This window comes from Asterias amurensis, chromosome 18 (assembly GCF_032118995.1).
Source record: "Asterias amurensis chromosome 18, ASM3211899v1".
Taxonomy (NCBI): domain Eukaryota; kingdom Metazoa; phylum Echinodermata; class Asteroidea; order Forcipulatida; family Asteriidae; genus Asterias; species Asterias amurensis.
In genome coordinates this window covers 3,929,019-3,947,436 of record NC_092665.1, presented here as the reverse complement: position 1 = coordinate 3,947,436, position 18,418 = coordinate 3,929,019, and the positions used below count along the sequence as shown (strand labels likewise).

At 40.6% G+C, this 18,418-nt stretch overlaps 1 protein-coding gene across 1 annotated transcript; it reads right to left on the bottom strand.

The window, feature by feature from the left end:
- Nucleotides 1–4,293: 4,293 nt before the first annotated feature.
- Nucleotides 4,294–6,056, bottom strand: LOC139950825 (uncharacterized). The gene has a single exon (XM_071949652.1). The coding sequence runs from the start codon at nt 6,051–6,053 to the stop codon at nt 4,710–4,712; it is 1,344 nt and encodes a 447-aa protein (XP_071805753.1). The 5' UTR covers nt 6,054–6,056; the 3' UTR covers nt 4,294–4,709.
- Between the last annotated feature and the right edge of the window lie 12,362 nt (nt 6,057–18,418).

The following is an 18,418-nucleotide window of genomic DNA, read 5'->3' as shown; positions in this document are numbered from 1 at the left end:
AAAAACTCCAACCCCTTCAACAGAGTCGATTTCATAAAATGACCCTTCTTGCCCCTTGTGAGGGAACATGCCTTTCCTTTCTCCTTGAGACTCCTTGAGACCCCCCCCCCCCCAGTAGCTCGCCAGTGTTTCTTTACATTCATAAAATAATCACTAGGACCCTGTTTACATGTATACTTAATGAGAGCACATTCTTAATAGAACAGGTTACACCAATAACTTCATGAACTCGTTTCCCCTTTTTCAAAAAAGAAATTTTACAAAATTTACATTTTAGTCGATGGAATACTTAGTGTCACCACGTCTATCGCCTAATAATTTAGTTCCTCTCAGTTCTCTAAATTTTATATATACTGTTAGTTTTTTCAGAGGTTACTACCGCTGCCTTCTAAATGAAAGTAAGTGCATTATTTCTTAAAATTTTTACTTTAACTGTAGGCTACGCTGAATATTTCAGACAAGCAATATGAAGTGTACATTAAATTGAACGTTATTCGCAAGTAAGCCTCCTTCTTTTTCTACAGGTCATCAAGATTACATGCAGCAAATTATACATGTTGGCTCTGCTTATATAATACAAAAACCATTCCAATAATCTTTCACTCATTCGTTATTTAAAACAAAGTTGATAAAATAAAACAAAAAATACGCTCATCTGTAAGATGACACCTTTCTTTCTTCGTTTCTAAGACATATTGAAATATTTACAGCTGCTCGTGCAATCTTGTGTAAAATCAATTATTAAGCTCGTAAATAGCGTGCAAACATTTTGCTCTTTCAAAATCTGATTAATTATTGACATATTATTTGTACTGAACTCTTAACTTTAGAGATTGATTGAGCAAGCTTGTACAAAGACAACAACTCAATACAATTTGATATGAAGTCCGCATTTTTGCCAAATTAATTTGCTATTTTTAGCATGCAGCAAAATATTGTATGCGATTTCTACATGTGTTTTACACAAACTACTAAAAGTACCACACCCACTTGTTTCTACTTACTCGTGATACTGGCATACAATGTCTGCTCTTCTTGTGGTTCAGGCATCGCGTCAGATGTTGCAGATTGAAACTCAAGCTCAGCGTACGTTACGTCACGATCTTCGGCTGCATGGGCCTCATGGGGTAACTGGGTATCCGATGGTGCCTCATGAGGTACATGGGTTTCCGGTGGTACCTCATGGCCTCCTTCCTCGCCGTATTCCTCCACTGATGTATTCTCCTCATTGTCAACGAGAGGCGATGGTGGTGGTGGAGGTTGCGGGGGTACACCCGGTAGTACGGGGGTAGGCAGAGGGGTCTCATCTCGATTCCCAACCTCATCTCCTAATGGATTTCTCTGACTGGGTTTGAACTTCTTGACGGGCTTTGTGGCAACAGTTGGTGGGGCTTGATTAGTGTTTGTACGGCGTGATGATTGACGATCTGTGACAGGTTTAGGGTGAACAGGTGGTTTAGGGGTGTGGGACACAGGTTTAACCATAGCTGTTGGCTTCCCTCTTGGGCCTGGGTCAGCAGATAAGGATGGCACCTCTGCATACTCACTCTCGGTGGATGCTGGGTTCATGCTCTCATGCTGATCGAGGGAAGCATTAGCCCAGGGATCTGGTACATCTGACGCAACCTCCGGTGGTTTCTTCTTAATTTCCTTTGAGATGCGATTCGGTTTCTTCACCACTCCATACATAGGAGCATCTCCTTCATCGGGCTCTACTGCTCCAAGATGCTCCCCATCTTCCTTGTCAGTGATGCGATCATCTGACCTGGTTAATTTAAAGCTTGAGACACCTGGAGATTTGGGACTGTGCTCATTGTTTTCAGAGTGAGTTGAGAATTTTCTTTGAGAGATGAAGTCTTCTGCCTCGTCGTCGTGTGGGTCAAGGTGGGGTGATTCTGGGGCAGATTGTGGTGGCATTCTTGGATCAACTTTATTTTCTTGCATATCAGTCACATTCTGGTAGACGCTCGTGGACATCTTGGGTTCGCTGTGATCCATGCCATGGTTGGTGTGTGATTCTTGGGTTGGTTCATCTAGTGGTAAGTCAGTCAGCCATAATGATGATGGTCTGCCTGGTTTATCTTTGAAGCAGCAGCATTTACAAATGTAGAGTAAAATCAGTGTTATTATTATGAGGAGTATGAGGCCACCTGCACCACCGGCTCCTGCAATGATTGCAATAGGGAGGCTGGATGGAATAATAGGTGTCTTCACATCACTTGAGGTACTCATTTCTGATTGGAGACTGCTCCCAGCATTATCTAATGTAAGAAGATCATTTGTTGATGGGTGGGATGTCGTCTCAATTTCCCCTGGATTTGCAGTTGTCATATTGGTCACTGTGATTGGTCCGATGGTACAGCATCCACTTCGTCCTGAGAAATAGTCACTGGTGATTATACATTGGAATTGATAACCATTATAAGTTTCATTCAACGTGAGGTTGAAAAATCTTTTGGCTTCGTTGTTGATACCCGAATACATCCACAGAAAAATAGCAGTTGACGGAGTTGGCACCAAACTCACACTTACTGTTGGGTTCCCTTTCTCAGAAGTGCAGCTCAAATTTTGCAGCGTTCCTTCTTGTACAGTGAAAGGACCATTAGGGAAGCAGATAGGGTACATTGGAGATGGGAAGTAAAGAACAGTTAAACTAATGTTAGCTGACGGAAGATTGCCGCTCATCGTTTCGCTTCCAATGTCATTAATACGACAGGTAAATGATGTATCTGTTTTACTGATGTTTTTGATGATAAGAACTTGTTGAATTGATATCCCAGACGTAGACATTTGTCTAAATGTTGTAAGTTCATATCTCTGGTCTACACTTGTCCCATTCCTTGCTATTATCACTCCTACGTCCATGTAGATTCTAACCCATTCTATGACATGACTTGCTGCAGGTCCACTGGCATTACATTGGAGCCTCACTTCGACACCTTCAACGATATCACCCCCTGGTGAAAGTTTCATTAAGTGAAGACTCAGCGAATCGACCCCAAAGAGCTGAGATGTATCCAGAGATAAAAGAATAAAAACCACGAGGAGCGAACGATTGAACGAAGATGTGAAATCCATGTTGGAGAGTATTCTGTAAGTCAGGATGAAATCACATTGGTTGTAAATTACTGTAGGCCATACACACTGCTCAGTGCTCACATTGAATTATTGAAGGAAATACTTCAATTCATTGAAGGCTATACGGTACCTGGATTTCAATACTGTGTGTTAAATATACATCGCACGCTTCATCAGTTTTGAACTTTCAGATTGAACTTTTTTGACTCTTTGGGGATTTTCCACTAGACACGCAGTATGAAACCCCCCTTCTAATGTGGAAATACTTTAAGTAAAAATGCGTTTCCTGCCGGTGATGGCGCCAGAACAATTTGATTGGCTGAGAAACGAATGAGGGGAAAGGATGTTCAGATTCGATTTCTAAAATGTATCGAAGCGTTTTCAACACAAGACTTGTTAAGATGAAGACCAGTGGCATCGTGGAACGTGTTTTGTCTGACGATTGTTTGAACCAAATTAAAGTAGATATCGATGAATTAATGACTAACTTTGGAGAAAGAACAAACTGCAGTCATCTTACACTTCTTCCCCATTCTTATACACAGTGTACTGAGTTCGGGTGTGTATGTGTTATGGGAATTGTTTGGGACAAAGGAAACATATTTGGGGGAAATACCACTTTGCCCCCCCCCCCCGACCTGGATCAAAACAAACAAGGTCAATAGACTTGCAAATCCCTCGAAGTCAGCCTCCAAAACAGTCGATATTGCGCCCTCTACGGCTATTATTAAAACAGCGTCGCCACTTAAAGACTGCACTGAGAGAGTTGTGACATGTAGTAAGTTTTCTTTAGGCATGTTTTGCTAGATGCCATTTTCAGTTCAAGTGCACCACAGCTTAAAGTGCAGTATTATAGTCTGCCATCCTCATTGAACACATGCGTTTTGTTGTGACCGAAAATGGCCTTCTCATTCTAAGTTGTCGCAACTCTCTGTACACATCCCTGCTGCTACCCCCCCCCCCCACCCCCAAATATGTAAAGCACTACCATTTGTGAAGGGATTGTTTATTAATAAGAGGTTTTGATCAAATGATTTACTCATTGATTTAAAATGAGCACTGCTAGAATTTTCAATAAGTTTTTCTCTTCATGTGAAACATAATTGTTCAAGACATGAATGGGTAGAAATACAGGCCATTACATATAGAAATTAATGTCACGAAACATGTCATGGCTAGACTCTTGCACTTTAATGCACTGTTATGAACGTTTGGTATAAAATCACTGGAAACTGAGTATGTATCAATTATTTTCGACACCATTAACTGCAAAAGGGGGTATTTCAGAGATATCATACCCTCGAGAAAAAAAATATGATTATGATGTACTAAAACGTAAATGTTATATATTGATTATACTTTGTTCTTGATTACTTGTTATGTCTTCCAAGTACATTACGATTACAAGAGCTTTTATATACATTTTAATATACACACAAGGGCCCATTGCTGGAACTATATTGATGGTTCAATTAATAATGTATGTCATACCCTATGTCTATTCTGAGCACTATGTACACCAAGTTATTGACGAGTGTTCATGGTTATCCAAAGTGTTAGTGTCCGGAGTTCAAGTCATCATGACAGTTCTTTCGTCATCCTCCGAAGTATTTTTATACTTTTTCCCGAAATTAATTGTTAATATCTTGATATGGTCTTTCAGTTGTACTCTGTGGCTTGCTGACCGCTTCATAGTCTGTGTTACTGTTAGTGCTGCCCTCTGGCCGAGCGTATTCATACTCATGGCTGTCTGTCTCGACTTCAACTGGTTGGTAGTAGGTATCTTGTGTGGTAGTTGTAGCCGTAGTAGGTTCCATATAGACTTTGTTCTTATCCTCCGTTGGTTGCAGCTCCATGTAGGGATCAGCTTTGGCTACATTGGTTTCCTTCTCCTTGGTGATCTTAAGATGTCGATGTTTGATGAGGAAGAAGATATTGATGATGAGAGAGACAATGAAGAGGATGAGAATGATGATGAAGGCTACGAGCCACGGGGTAGGAGATGTATTGATGGATTCTTCATTGGATTCGCATAATTCACAGCAATGGCAGTTAGAGATATCAGTAGATGTTATGAGTGAGGTATGATCAGTTATCATGGCATTAGGGTTTTTTGTTCCGGATCTCATATCCGTGCTTATAGCGTCTTCGTTAGAATCAGTTGTCATATTGGTCGCTGTGATTGGTCCGATGGTACAAGATCTACGTCGTCCTGTGAAATAGTCACTGGTGATTATACATTGGAATTGATAGCCATTATAAGTCTCATCCAACGTGAGATTGATAAATCCTTTGGCTTTGTTGTTGATATCCGAAAACATCCACAGAAGAATAGCAGTTGACGGAGTTGGCAACAATTCCATGTTAACTGTTGGGTTCCCTTTCTCCGTTGTGCAGCTCAAATGTTGCAGCGTTCCTTCTTGTACAGTGAAAGGACCATCAGGGAAGCAGATAGGGTACATTGGAGATGGGAAGTAATAAACATTTAAATTAATGTTACCTGACGGAAGATTGCCGCTCATCATTTCGCTTCCAATGTCATTAATGCGACAGGTGATTGATTCATCTGTTCTACTGATGTTTTTGATGATAAAAACTTCTTGAATTGATATCCCAGACGTAGACATTGGTCTAAATGTTTGAAGTTCATATCTCTGGTCTAGACTTGTCCCATTCCATGCTATTATCACTCCTACGTCCATGTAGACTCTAACCCATTCTATGACATGACTTGGTGCAAGTCTATCGACATCACATTGTAGCTTCACTTCGTCACCTTCAACGATATCACCCCCTGGTGAAAGTCTAATTAAGTGAAGACTCAGTGAATCGACCCCAAAGAGTTGAGTTGTATCCAGAGAACATAGAATGGAAACCACGAGGAGCGAACGATTGAACCAAGATGTTAAATCCATGTTGGAGAGTATTCTAAAAGTCAGCGTGAAATCACATTGGTGTAAATTACTGTAGGCCATAGACACTGCTCAGCGCTCACATTGAGTTATGGGAAGAAAATACTTCAATTCATTGTAAGCTATACCATGGATTTCAATACTGCGTGTTAAATATATACATCACGCTTCATCAGTTTTGAACTTCAGATTGAACTTGGACTCTTTAGAGATTTTCTATAAGACAGCATGCAGTGTATGAAACCCCTGCTAATGTATAAAATTACATTAAAAAAAACTGCGTTTCCTGCCGATGATGGCGCCAGAACAATTTGATTGGCTGAGAAACGAATGAGGGGAAAGGATGTTCAGATTCGATTTCTAAAATGTATCGAAGCGTTTTCAACCCAAGACGTGTTAAGATGAAGACCAGTGGCATCGTGGAACGTGTTTTGTCTGACGATTGTTTGAACCAAATTAAAGTAGATATCGGTGAATTAATGGCTAACTTTGGAGAAAGAACAAACTGCAGTCAACTTACACTTCTTCCCCATTCTTATACACAGTGTACTGAGTTCGGGTGTGTATGTGTTATGGGAATTGTTTGGGACAAAGGAAACATATTTGGGGGAAATACCACTTTGCCCCCCCCCCCCCCCCCCGACCTGGATCAAAACAAACAAGGTCAATAGACTTGCAAATCCCTCGGAGTCAGCCTCCAAAACAGTCGATATTGCGCCCTCTACGGCTATTATTAAAACTGCGTCGCCACTTAAAGACTGCACTGAGAGAGTTGTGACATGTAGTAAGTTTTCTTTAGGCATGTTTTGCTAGATGCCATTTTCAGTTCAAGTGCACCACAGCTTAAAGTGCAGTATTATAGTCTGGCATTTGTGAAGGGATTGTTTATTAATAAGAGGTTTTGATCAAATGATTTACTCATTGATTTAAAATGAGCACTGCTAGAATTTTCAATCAGTTTTTCTCTTCATGTGAAACATAATTGTTCAAGACATGAATGGGTACAAATACAGGCCATTACATATAGAAATTAATGTCACGAAACATGTCATGGCTAGACTTTTGCACTTTAATGCACTGTTATGAACGTCTGGTATAAAATCACTGGAAACTGAGTATGTATCAATTATTTTCGACACCATTAACTGCAAAAGGGGATATTTCAGAGATATCACACCCTCGAGAAAAAGAATATGATTATGATGTACTAAAACGTAAATGTTATATATTGATTATACTTTGTTCTTGATTACTTTGTATGTATTCTACGTACATCACGATTACAAGAGCTTTTATATACATTTTAATATACACACAAGGGTTCATTGCTGGAACTATATTGATGCCTCAATTAAAAATGTATACCCTATGTCTATTCCGAGCAAAATGTACAGAAAGTTATTGACGAGTGTTCATGGTTATCCAAAGTGTTTAGTGTCCGGTGTTCAAGTCAGCTTGACAGTTCTTTCATTATCTTCCAAAGTATTTTTACACATTTTCCCGAAATTAATTGTTAAGATTCTGATACGGTTTCTCAGTCGAACTCTGTGGCTTGCTGACCGCTTCATAATCGGTGTTGGTGCTGCCCTCTGGCCGAGCGTAGTCATACTCTGGGCTGTCTGTCTCTACTTCAACTGGTTGGTAGTAGGTATCTTGTTTGGTAGTTGCAGCCGTAGTAGGTTCCATATAGACTTTGTTCTTATCATCCGTTGGTTGCAGCTCCATGTAGGGATCAGCTTTGGCTACATTGGTTTCCTTCTCCTTGGTGATCTTAAGATGTCGATGTTTGATGAGGAAGAAGATATTGACGATGAGAGAGACAATGAAAAGGATGAGAATGATGATGAAGGCTACGAGCCACGGGGTAGGAGATGTATTGATGGATTCTTCATTGGATTCGCATAATTCACAGCAATGGCAGTTAGGGATATCAGTTGAGGGTATGGGTGAGGTTTGATCGGTCATCATGGCATTAGGGTTGTCTGTTCTGGATCCCATCTCTGTACTAGCGTCTTCGGTAGATTCAGTTGTCATATTGATCACTGTGATTGGTCCGATGGTACAAGATCCACTTCGTCCTGGGAAATAGTCACTGATGATTATACATTGGAATTGATAACCATTATAAGTCTCATTCAACGTGAGATTGATAAATCTTTTGGCTTCGTTGTTGTTATCTGAAAACATCCACAGAGAAACAGCAGTTGACGGAGTTGCCAACAATTCCACATTTACTGTTGGGTTCCCTTTCTCGGTTGTGCAGCTCAAATGTTGCAGCGTTCCTTCTTGTACAGTGAAAGGACCATCAGGGAAGCAGATGGGGTACATTGGTGATGGGAAGTATTGAACATTTAAACTAATGTTACTTGATACCAGAGGATTGCTGCTTTCACTTCCAGTGTCATTAATACGACAGGTGAATGATGTATCTGTTTTACTGATGTTTTTGATAGTAAGAACTTCTTGAATTGATATCCCAGACGTAGACATTGGTCTAAATGTTCGAACTTCATATCTCTGGTCTAGACTTGTCCCATTCCTTGCTATTATCACTCCTACGTCCATGTAGATTCTAACCCATTCTATGACATGACTTGGTGCAAGTCCACTGACATCACATTGGAACCTCACTTCGTCACCTTCAACGATATCACCCCCTGGTGAAATTCTTTGTAGCATTACACTTTGTGAATCGACCCCAAAGAGTTTAGTTGTATCCAGAGAACACAGAATGAAAACCACGAGGAGCGAACGATTGAACCAAGATGTAAAATCCATGTTGGAGAGTATTATAAAAGTCAGGATGAAATCACATTGGTTGTAAATTACTGTACTGCTCAGTGCTCACATTGAGTTATGAAGGAAATACTTCAATTCAACTGTGTTAAATATACATCACTTTTCACGCTTGAACTTTGACTCTTTGGAGATTTTCCACTAGACATGCAGTACATTGCATATGAAACCCCATTCCAATATAAATATATTTTTTTTTAAATGCGTTTTCTGCCGGTGATGGCGCCAGAACACCTTTGGTTAAAGCAAGGCGCTGGGGACGAGCGAACACTTTGATTGGCTGAGAGACTATGGGGGGAAATGTTCGAGTTTGATTCCTGAGTGTGGTGAAGCTTTTTGACTCAGTACTTATTATGATAAAAGCCAATGGCAGCTAGCGGGAAAAGTGTTTTATCTGGCGCTTGTTTCAAAAAATTTAAGTAGATATCGATGAATTAATGGCTAACTCTGGCAAAGAACAGACTCTACTCAACTTACACTTCTCCCCTAAAGCGCACAGAGTACCCATTGTATGTGTTATTGAATTGAATGGAATTGTTATGGGAGAATTATTTCGGGCGGTGGAAACATTTCGGGGAAAACCGCTTTGTCACCGCTCGCCACCCCCCCCCCCCCCCCACCCCGCCCAGACCTGGATCAAAACGACGAACAAGAGACTTGCCCAGTCCCTCGGAGTCAGCCTCCAACACAGTCGATGTTGCGCCCTATACGCCAAATATTCCGGCAACGTCGACCACGTGTATTGCTGCTGATGTATTGCTGCTTGAGGCAGCAAAACAACTATAAAATGGGGTCAGTTTGCAAAGTGGTCCGGTCCGACGTCTTTTCTAGCGCTGTGCAGCAAACACTTCGAGCCGCCGTGCTTCAAATATCGCGCCTCGATTGACGTCACGAACAGCGCCCTCTCGGGTCGGGCCTACTTTTAAATTTGTTAATAAAATGGAAACTAAATTTTTAGAACTTTAGTTAACTGTTTATTCATATTCTACTCATCAAAACACATATTTTAGTGACAAAAGCTTTATCTTGACAAAATACCACTTCCATGTGACTTTAAGGGAATAAATATGTGCTAGGCCGGTTTTAAACACTCTGTTTAATACCGGTTGCAGTCTGGATGTGATAATTACCCGAGCCGGAGGCGAGGGTAATTTTCAGCTGACCGAAGGATTGTTTTACGGCCTTAATTATCCCACCGTATTCAAGGAAATTAGTTTTAACACCAAACTTAGCCATAAAATCCACCATGGTAAGAAAAAAGTCCCTTTCATCTAGAAGATCACATACATAAAAGACACCCTTATTTATCCAATGTTTATAATGAACACAGTTGTAATTAACTCTAATCCTATCATGGTGGTACCATAAAACAACCGGTTTTAAACAGAGTGTTTAATACCGGCAAGGCACATTTTTATTTCCATTCATTTCGGTCAAAATACATCAAAACGTTTTTGGTCCAAAAGCAAAAAAAACCGCAAAAGTTATAATTGTTCAATGATTTCTTTCAACAAAACACCCCTCCAGCTATGAAGTTGTTAGGCCCTCTGGTAAACAACTCCTTATGAGGAGATTGTGTGCGCGTCGCGCGTATCGCGTGATGTGACACAGATGTTCAAGCCATAGACCTTTTCGGAAATACCGGGGCGCGCGCGTAAAGCTTGGAATTAGATGCATTGTGGTCTAGCTGATATCCAAATTTGATCCATATATATCCCACAATGCACCTCATTCAACAGTCTGCGCTTGCGCATTGGTATTTGCGATAAGGTCTATTGCTCTCGACCAATAGGAATGAAGAAACTGTCTTATAAGCACATGTGCAAGCTCGCGTGTCACGCCAATGTTTAAACACTTCTAGCCGGTATTATACCGTCCGTTTAAACACCCCCACGTGACGTGCTCTCGACCAATCAGAATAGCCAAACTGTCACAGGCATTTATGAATTTTGTTTGTTTTATGTCATACTTCATCACTTTTGAGGTCATAGATTGAACTTTAGGGTGTTTTTAACTGATGCAAACACTTAGAAAGGGGCTTATAGTTTTTCTGTTTGACGATGATGATGATGATTATAATGATGATGTTGCCAGTTTACGACAGTGTATTTTGTCAGTAAAAAATGTTTCTGTGTAATTTTCTTATGGAATATTAACCGTTATGCGCCCTTAAACGCTGGCTGGTTCTGATGGAGAGAGTGATTTACGACCAAACCATTACTTTGTGATAACAACACGGTATAGTTGCAGCCCAAACTCTTCAAACGTGTTTATGAAAGTCTTTATTTATGTTTAAATTGTCTATTGATTGATTGACAGATTGACCCCCCCCCCCCACCACCCAAACATAGTGGTTATTGTTGTCAATACCCCGTGCATATAGAAGTAAACTTAGTCTTAGTAAACATAGTAAACCTAAAAGTAAACATTATGCAACTATAACAATTCATTAGGGGGCTAAGGGGTGCGGGTGGGGGTATCGGGCCAAGGAGAACGAGAATATATTTTAGGGATTTTCATGCTCCTTCGCTACGCTCATACGCATGAAAAAATGGTTTCATACTATTGGACTCCATAATAAGGACACAAGAGATGAAATTTCGTTTCAGAGTATTATTATTATTATTAAAAACGAGTTAGTTTTGCATTATAGTAATTGGAAAAACAGTCGATACTGAGTGGGCCCCAAAGTGAATTCAATTCGTTGAAAAATTGTGAGGATAACTCCCAGTCGTCAGTGTCTATTAGACGACTGTTGAAATCGGCTTGATCATTCAGAGTTATTGGGATCCAGTCGACTTCTAATCTGATGTTATTACGTAAACATATGGTGAAAATATCAAGAGCTATATCTTGCAGATCGCTTTTCATACTTCCTATTTCTACAATTCTTGTGGCAGATTGACTATCTGAGAAAACTTTAAGTTGTGAACCACTTAACATTGGCAAAAAGGAATTAATGGCAAAACGAATAGTATTTAACTCTCTCCATGTGGAGCTCTTCTGGGCTTCTTGTTTGGTCCAGAGCTTATGAGCTACATGGATTTCATTACAAGTGATTGACCCTGCACCCTGTGCGCTAGCATCACAACAAACAAGTTTAGTAACATTCCTTGTTGCAAAGACATTACGTAGATTCAAAGAGGCTGCATTATTTTTCCAGAATTGGATTTCGGAATTGCAATGTACATTGAGCTCGATTAATTCGTCTTCATCGGCCGCTTGAGCAATTTTAATCTGACAATGTCTGGTCATGAGTCTTACAATATTTCCACACACTGGACTTAATGATATGATTTGTCCAACCAGAGAATGCAATTTTCAGACGGACAATGGAGCTGAATTGAGTAGGCTTAACTCGTTAATTGATCTAAGCAATTTGTCTATGCGTCTCTGAAGTACTATCAGTGTACCTCCTTTAGAATCCCATTGCATGCCTAGCCATTCAATCTCAGTAGTAGGATCCCACTTACTCTTTTCTATGTTATAGATAAAGCCAGCTCTAAGTAAATCAATCCTTACATGCTTAGATATTTCTGTAGCTGAGGCATAATCTAATTCAGTGTTTCCTGTACTTGGTATCACAACAATGCCGTCATCTAGATATAGTGCAATTAAAATACCCGATGCTCTCCAATGTGTCACTAAAGTTTTCATGACTTTCGTAAACAACCAGGGTGCGGAGGATAAACCGAAAGGGAGAACATTGAATTCAAAATAACGTTTTACTCCTCGCATTTCCCATGAAAAACCGAGGTAAGGCTGAAAATCAGGTGCGATATCTATGTGGTGGTAACCTGATTTTAGGTCAAATGTGAATAGTCTCGCATTTTTTGAGACGAGGTTTAAGCCAACTTTCCAACCATCTAGCTTAAATTTTTCCTTTTTTACAAATTTGTTAAGCCTGCTTAGGTCTAAAATTAGACGTTTCTTTCCTGAAGCCTGGTAGGCGACAGATAGGGGGCTCACCACATAGGAAGGCTCGTGTTTTTCTGTTATTCTTTTTGATTTCAACAGATCTAGGACGGTCTCTGTGACAAACTGGTATTCTTTATTGGCTGAATTGTTATTTCGATAAAACATTGGATGGGGCTGTGCTGTAAATGGAATTTTGTAGCCTTCTGTGATAACCGATATGACCATTTTGGAAGAACTTATTGTATACCAGAACTGAGCGTGTTGTTTTAATCGCCCTTTAACGGGAATATTGTCAGAGCATAGCTCTTCCATAACACATGATTGATAATTACATTGTACCTCAAATACGTCACTGAACTTTGTCTCGAACTGAGATGGTTTATTGATGGATTGCTTGCTATGAGGGTCCTGCGCCGTACTCGGGCACTGTGATTGGCTGGTTGAGCACTGTGCTGTTTGCTGCTGGGCCTGGGAGGACCGAGGGGATAGCTCGCTGGGAAAATGGTACTCGCCACGGTATGGCCCTGGTGAAGTTGCTGTATAAGGGGGAAGCTCTACTCATTGATTTGAATCTGGATGCCCCGGGCGTGCTGAAGGGGCACTCTCTTGCCCAGTGGCCTGGCATTCGGCAGGTAAAACATATGTCAGCGCTTGGCATGCCTATAAAGGTTTTGGGCAAAGAAGAGGGATGACAAAAAAAGAGGAAAGACGAGAAAGAAATCTGCAAGATTTTAGTGAAAGCTAACCAAGTAAACTGCGCCAATAAAGTATCTAAACACTTACAAATGGTCAGATTTATCAGAACCTGAAATAGTACACAAAACAATAATTATTCATTTCTATTCACCATTAACTTCTGCACATTTTGACACATCTTGTGTTGCGCTACGATGTTGTTGGGTGGATTTATGGGCACTTGAGTGGCTTAAGGTCGAATTTCAAAAGTTGCAAAAGCCCCTATATACACCCCAATTCCAGAAGGGAACTCGCACAAGCACCACACACAGACAAAATCAAGACAAAAGACACAAACTCGTTTCGTTTACTTGACCATGAAATTTATTGCCGTATCTTTAACTCCAGAACTGCTGATATCCTGTCCTCAGTTCTTAGTGTGTCCTCCATCACTGTCCTGAACGCCAAGGAGTCGTCTTCTCATACTCCCAATGAGACCTCTGATCTGTACCTGGTCAATCCCCTGCCATTTCCTGATCAGGATGCGTCGCAATCCCTCGAGAGTGGTGTCAGGCTTTATGGACTTGTTCACTTTCTTCTGTAGTCTTGGTTCCAAGACCATTGGTGTTGCGCGGTCACACACAACCAACGTTCCGATTATGCACGGCAAAAACTGTCCACGCTTGTAATGAACGAACGCTAGCGGGCGCTCTGTTTCTCTGATTTAGATCTCACTATGGTCTTGAATATTTGCAGCGACGGGTCTTAACTTTTTTATTGTTTTTCGGCAAATCTCCCCCGACTTTCCGGTGGAGCCAATCAGAGGCTGCGTTGCGGTTGGCTCATGAATAATTCATCAGTGTTGTGCATGTAGTGTACAATTCATGCAGTAATTCCGTTGCATGACTTTTGCTTTACTCTGTGTGTGGGTATATATGTTTTTATCGGAGTATAATAATGTCCAGATCAGTAGGATTTGAAACTTTGACACAGGGTGGAAATACGATAAAGAAAGGTTTGTGGTACCAGCACAAACATTTCTGTGTATAATGTCCAGATCCAGACACCTGCATTGCCATGACATGCAGCTTGAAATGCGATCGTGGCGTTATGCTCCCGACGTGCCAGGGCCCACACTGATGAAGCCTGTATTGGCTAAACAATTTGCTTATAGTTAGCACAAAATAGTATTGCTTAGCAGAAACTGGTTGCCAGCCAATTTTTAATTAAATTTGAAATTTTGTAGTGCCCAAGTAAAGTTTTGGATAGTAAAGAAATTTTGTACAGTATTTTCTGCCAAACAGTTATTAACTGGTGGGCCCTGTAGTGTTATTCACAGTGAAAGTTTTTTAATCTTGGGGGAAGGAAATCTTGAGGGATTCAAAAGCGTCTTTGTGAGAACGTATTTTGAAACGTAACCGTAGCTGCATATCTTGGAACGTAAGCGTAGCTTGACTCGGGATTGAAAGCGTACTTTTTGATATTGTAGCGTAACCTATTAGTATCTTGGAGTGTATAAGCGTAGCTGAGTAGCTGCGTAGCTTGGAACGTAACAGTATCTTTTGGTGGAGCGTAAGCATATCTTGGAACATAATTCGTAGCTGCGTATCTTGGAACGTAAGCGTAACTTGACATGGGATTGAAAGCGTACCTTTTGATATTATGGCGTAACTTGAAGGAACGTAAGCAGATCTGTAACCGCAGCTGAGTAGCTGTGTAGCTTGGAACGTTGACATCTTTTGGAACGTAAGCATATCTTGGACTGAAGCGTAGCATCTTGGAACATAAACGCAGCTGCGTATCTTTGAACGTAGGCGTAGCTTGACTCGGGCTTGAAAACATACCTTTTGATATTATAGTGTAACTTGAAGGAACGTAGACCTAAGCGTATCTTGGAACGTAAACGTAGCCATATAACATTTTTTTGGAATGTAGTCGTAACAATATCTTTTGGAATAACTCATGAGAAATTTTGAATTATAGTGTAACTTGAAGGAACGTAGACCTAAGCGTATCTTGGAACGTAAATGTAGCTGCGTATCTTTGAATGTAAGCGTAGCTTAACTCGGGCTTGAAAACATACCTTTTGATATTATAGTGTAACTTGAAGGAACGTAGACCTAAGCGTATCTTGGAACGTAAACGTAGCCATATAACATTTTTTTGGAATGTAGTCGTAACAATATCTTTTGGAATAACTCATGAGAAATTTTGAATTTTGATTGCTTGTCCAGCGGCGACTACTGCTATTCAACTCCCAGTTATTTGAGGCGAATAGTCGGGTCATTAAATTCCACTCGTTGCCCAGTTTAATCATTACCTCAAAAATAACTCTTCATTCACAGAATTAAAAAATAATACTTTGTTTGACAAAATTATGCTTTGAGGGAATTTTGTTTTAGCATTATTTTTATTTAAACCTTTTATAAAAAATTCTCATAATTTTTTTAAGCTACTCACACAATAACACTGTCAATATAACAATATGCGATATTCCTACGTTTTGACATCATCAAAATTACCTGAAAACTCATAACAAAAAGAAATTAGGGGGCCATGAATCAAAATGGAGCATATTGGAACGTTGCGGTCATAAGAAACAACGGATTCGACACCCGCAAGCTGGGAGTTCATAGCGACTGGGATTTAACACCTCCGACCCCCACGAGACACGGCATGGGCGGTACGTGATATTCCACAAGGCTTAATTCACGTTCCGATTGCTCCACGCCGTGGGGCCATACAGCGTCCGATACACGGACTCTCTGAATGCTAATTTTACGTTCGATTTTTGACCATTATTTACGATTTCAAATCGTCACGTATCCATAATCTGAATAGGTACCTATACTTAAAATTTCACTGTTTTCCTTTTAATAGGCCTATAATGACCACGGAATCACTCTTTGAGCAAAGATTATTAAAATAGACCGCCGATCATATTGACCTTTGACTCGATCTAGTTTGAATAGTCATCTTCAATTCGTCACGTGATATGAATATTGCAACATTAAAAGTAATTTACATAGTCTGGCCACGCCTTCAATTCGCAAATATCCAAGACCATGGTGAGCACAGGACATGGTGAGATCCGTAAATCAGAGAAACAGAGCGCCCGCTAGCGTTCGTTCATTACAAGCGTGGACAGTTTTTGCCGTGCATAATCGGAACGTTGGTTGTGTGTGACCGCGCAACACCAATGGTCTTGGGACCAAGACTATTTCTTCTGCTGCAGAAGTCACCCTCGGACGGCCACTCCTTGACAGGTCGTCCCCATTTCCCTGAGCTTGGTAGTCATTTCATCATTTACTGACCGTCGGTGACGTTGTAACCATGAGCTGCAGCTCGCATCGACGTACCGGCTTCTATCAAACCAACGATCCGTCCTCTTTCCTGTTTGGTCATTTGAGCCATCTTTCCTGTTATCTTGAACCACCTTTCCCTGTCTCATCATAATCAGGGATTATGGCTCTTAACCCATATTGTTGTATGCCTCCCATCTTTGACCCCTTCGCTTGGTTACTGACAATTATTGCTGATGTTCATCACAACCGATTTATCAAACAAGCGACAAAAAAAATCGTTTATAAAAGGTGGGCAAAAGAAACGCTGATCTTACTCGTCACAATACAAATATTTAGCTCGAATAGGGGCTTTTACAACTTTTGAAATTCGACCTTAAGCCACTCAAGTGCCCATAAATCCACCCAACAACATCGTAGCGCAACACAAGATGTGTCAAAATGTGCAGAAATTAACGGTGACTCGAAATGAATAATTATTTTTTGGCATACTATTTTAGGTTTCGATATATCTGATAATTTGTAAGTGTTTAGATACTTTATTGGTGCAGTTTATTTTAAGGTGTGGTGTATAACTCGACGATGTAGTGTCGGCCTGAATGGCGTGCTCACGGCCAGCGGGCCGATTATATACGGCCATGCATCAGTGCTTTTAACTTGAATAAGCGCCCATCAAGGGTGGCGTAACACATTACGCCCAACTGCATAAAACCCAATTTTCATGCTCCTTCGCTACGCTCATACGCATGAAAAATGGTTTCATTTTATTGGACTCCATAATAAGGACACAAGAGATGCAAATTTCGTTTCAGAGTATTATTATTATTATTATTAAATCATGGGAAGGGGCCGGCATTGGACCGATTCTGAGTTTGACAAAGAAAACTATGTTGCTGGTTTGGGGGGTGAACTGCCCAAACTATTTCAATTAAAGAATGTATGTACACTGTACCTCGAAAAAGATAGCGATCACCAAGAGCCTCATTTCCTCTGGAAAAGGTTGTGGGTCGTACTTTCTGACGTTTTCGGGCGTCGATCTCTTTCAAGGCGGACTCTTCTGCTACTTGGATTCTCTTTCTTCCTTCAGAGGTTTGACCTGAATCTCCCTTTTTCATGTGCTGCACAGTAGTCCATCCGGCCTTACTGCTATCTGCTATCTTGATCTTTTTCTTTCTGTCTGCAACCAGCTCTTCGGCAGCCTGTATAGCTTCGATGGCGTCTTGAATGTCTCCCTTCTTTAGCAGAGCGACCTTGATTTTGTCGTGGGCTAATTCGAGTTGACCGCAGAAGTGAAATGGGAAACTTTTGAGTATCTGCCAAGCACCAAGAGAGGGCGCTCTTCACCAGGTAATGTCAACAACTTAGGAATAGGAGAAGCATGAGTGACGGTCACTGACAGCAAATACCTTGTGTTTTGCGTGTTTTTGATTTTGTATTTTAGATTTAGTCAACCTGTATTTTGTTTTTCATAACACATTGCCAGCATAAACCAAACTGTTCTGGAACAGGACGCACTGGACACTAGTTCCCCAAGGATAACAAACGGTGTGCATGAGTTTTGGGGAGTGTTTCTTCTAGAGTAATTAGCAAAAATTCCAAAATGCTGACCTACCAAAACTTGAGAAGAAATCTGAAGTTTAGTTGTATGACAATGTATCTGATTTAATTTTCAAGAGGCTGAGAGACTTCTAAATATTTTTTGAGTATTTTCGAATTTTTAGCATTTACCATTGTTTG

Bases quoted from the DNA above. Each gene is read 5' to 3' on its own strand.
- LOC139950825 (XM_071949652.1), bottom strand. From the start codon at position 6,053: ATGGCCTACAGTAATTTACACCAATGTGATTTCACGCTGACTTTTAGA.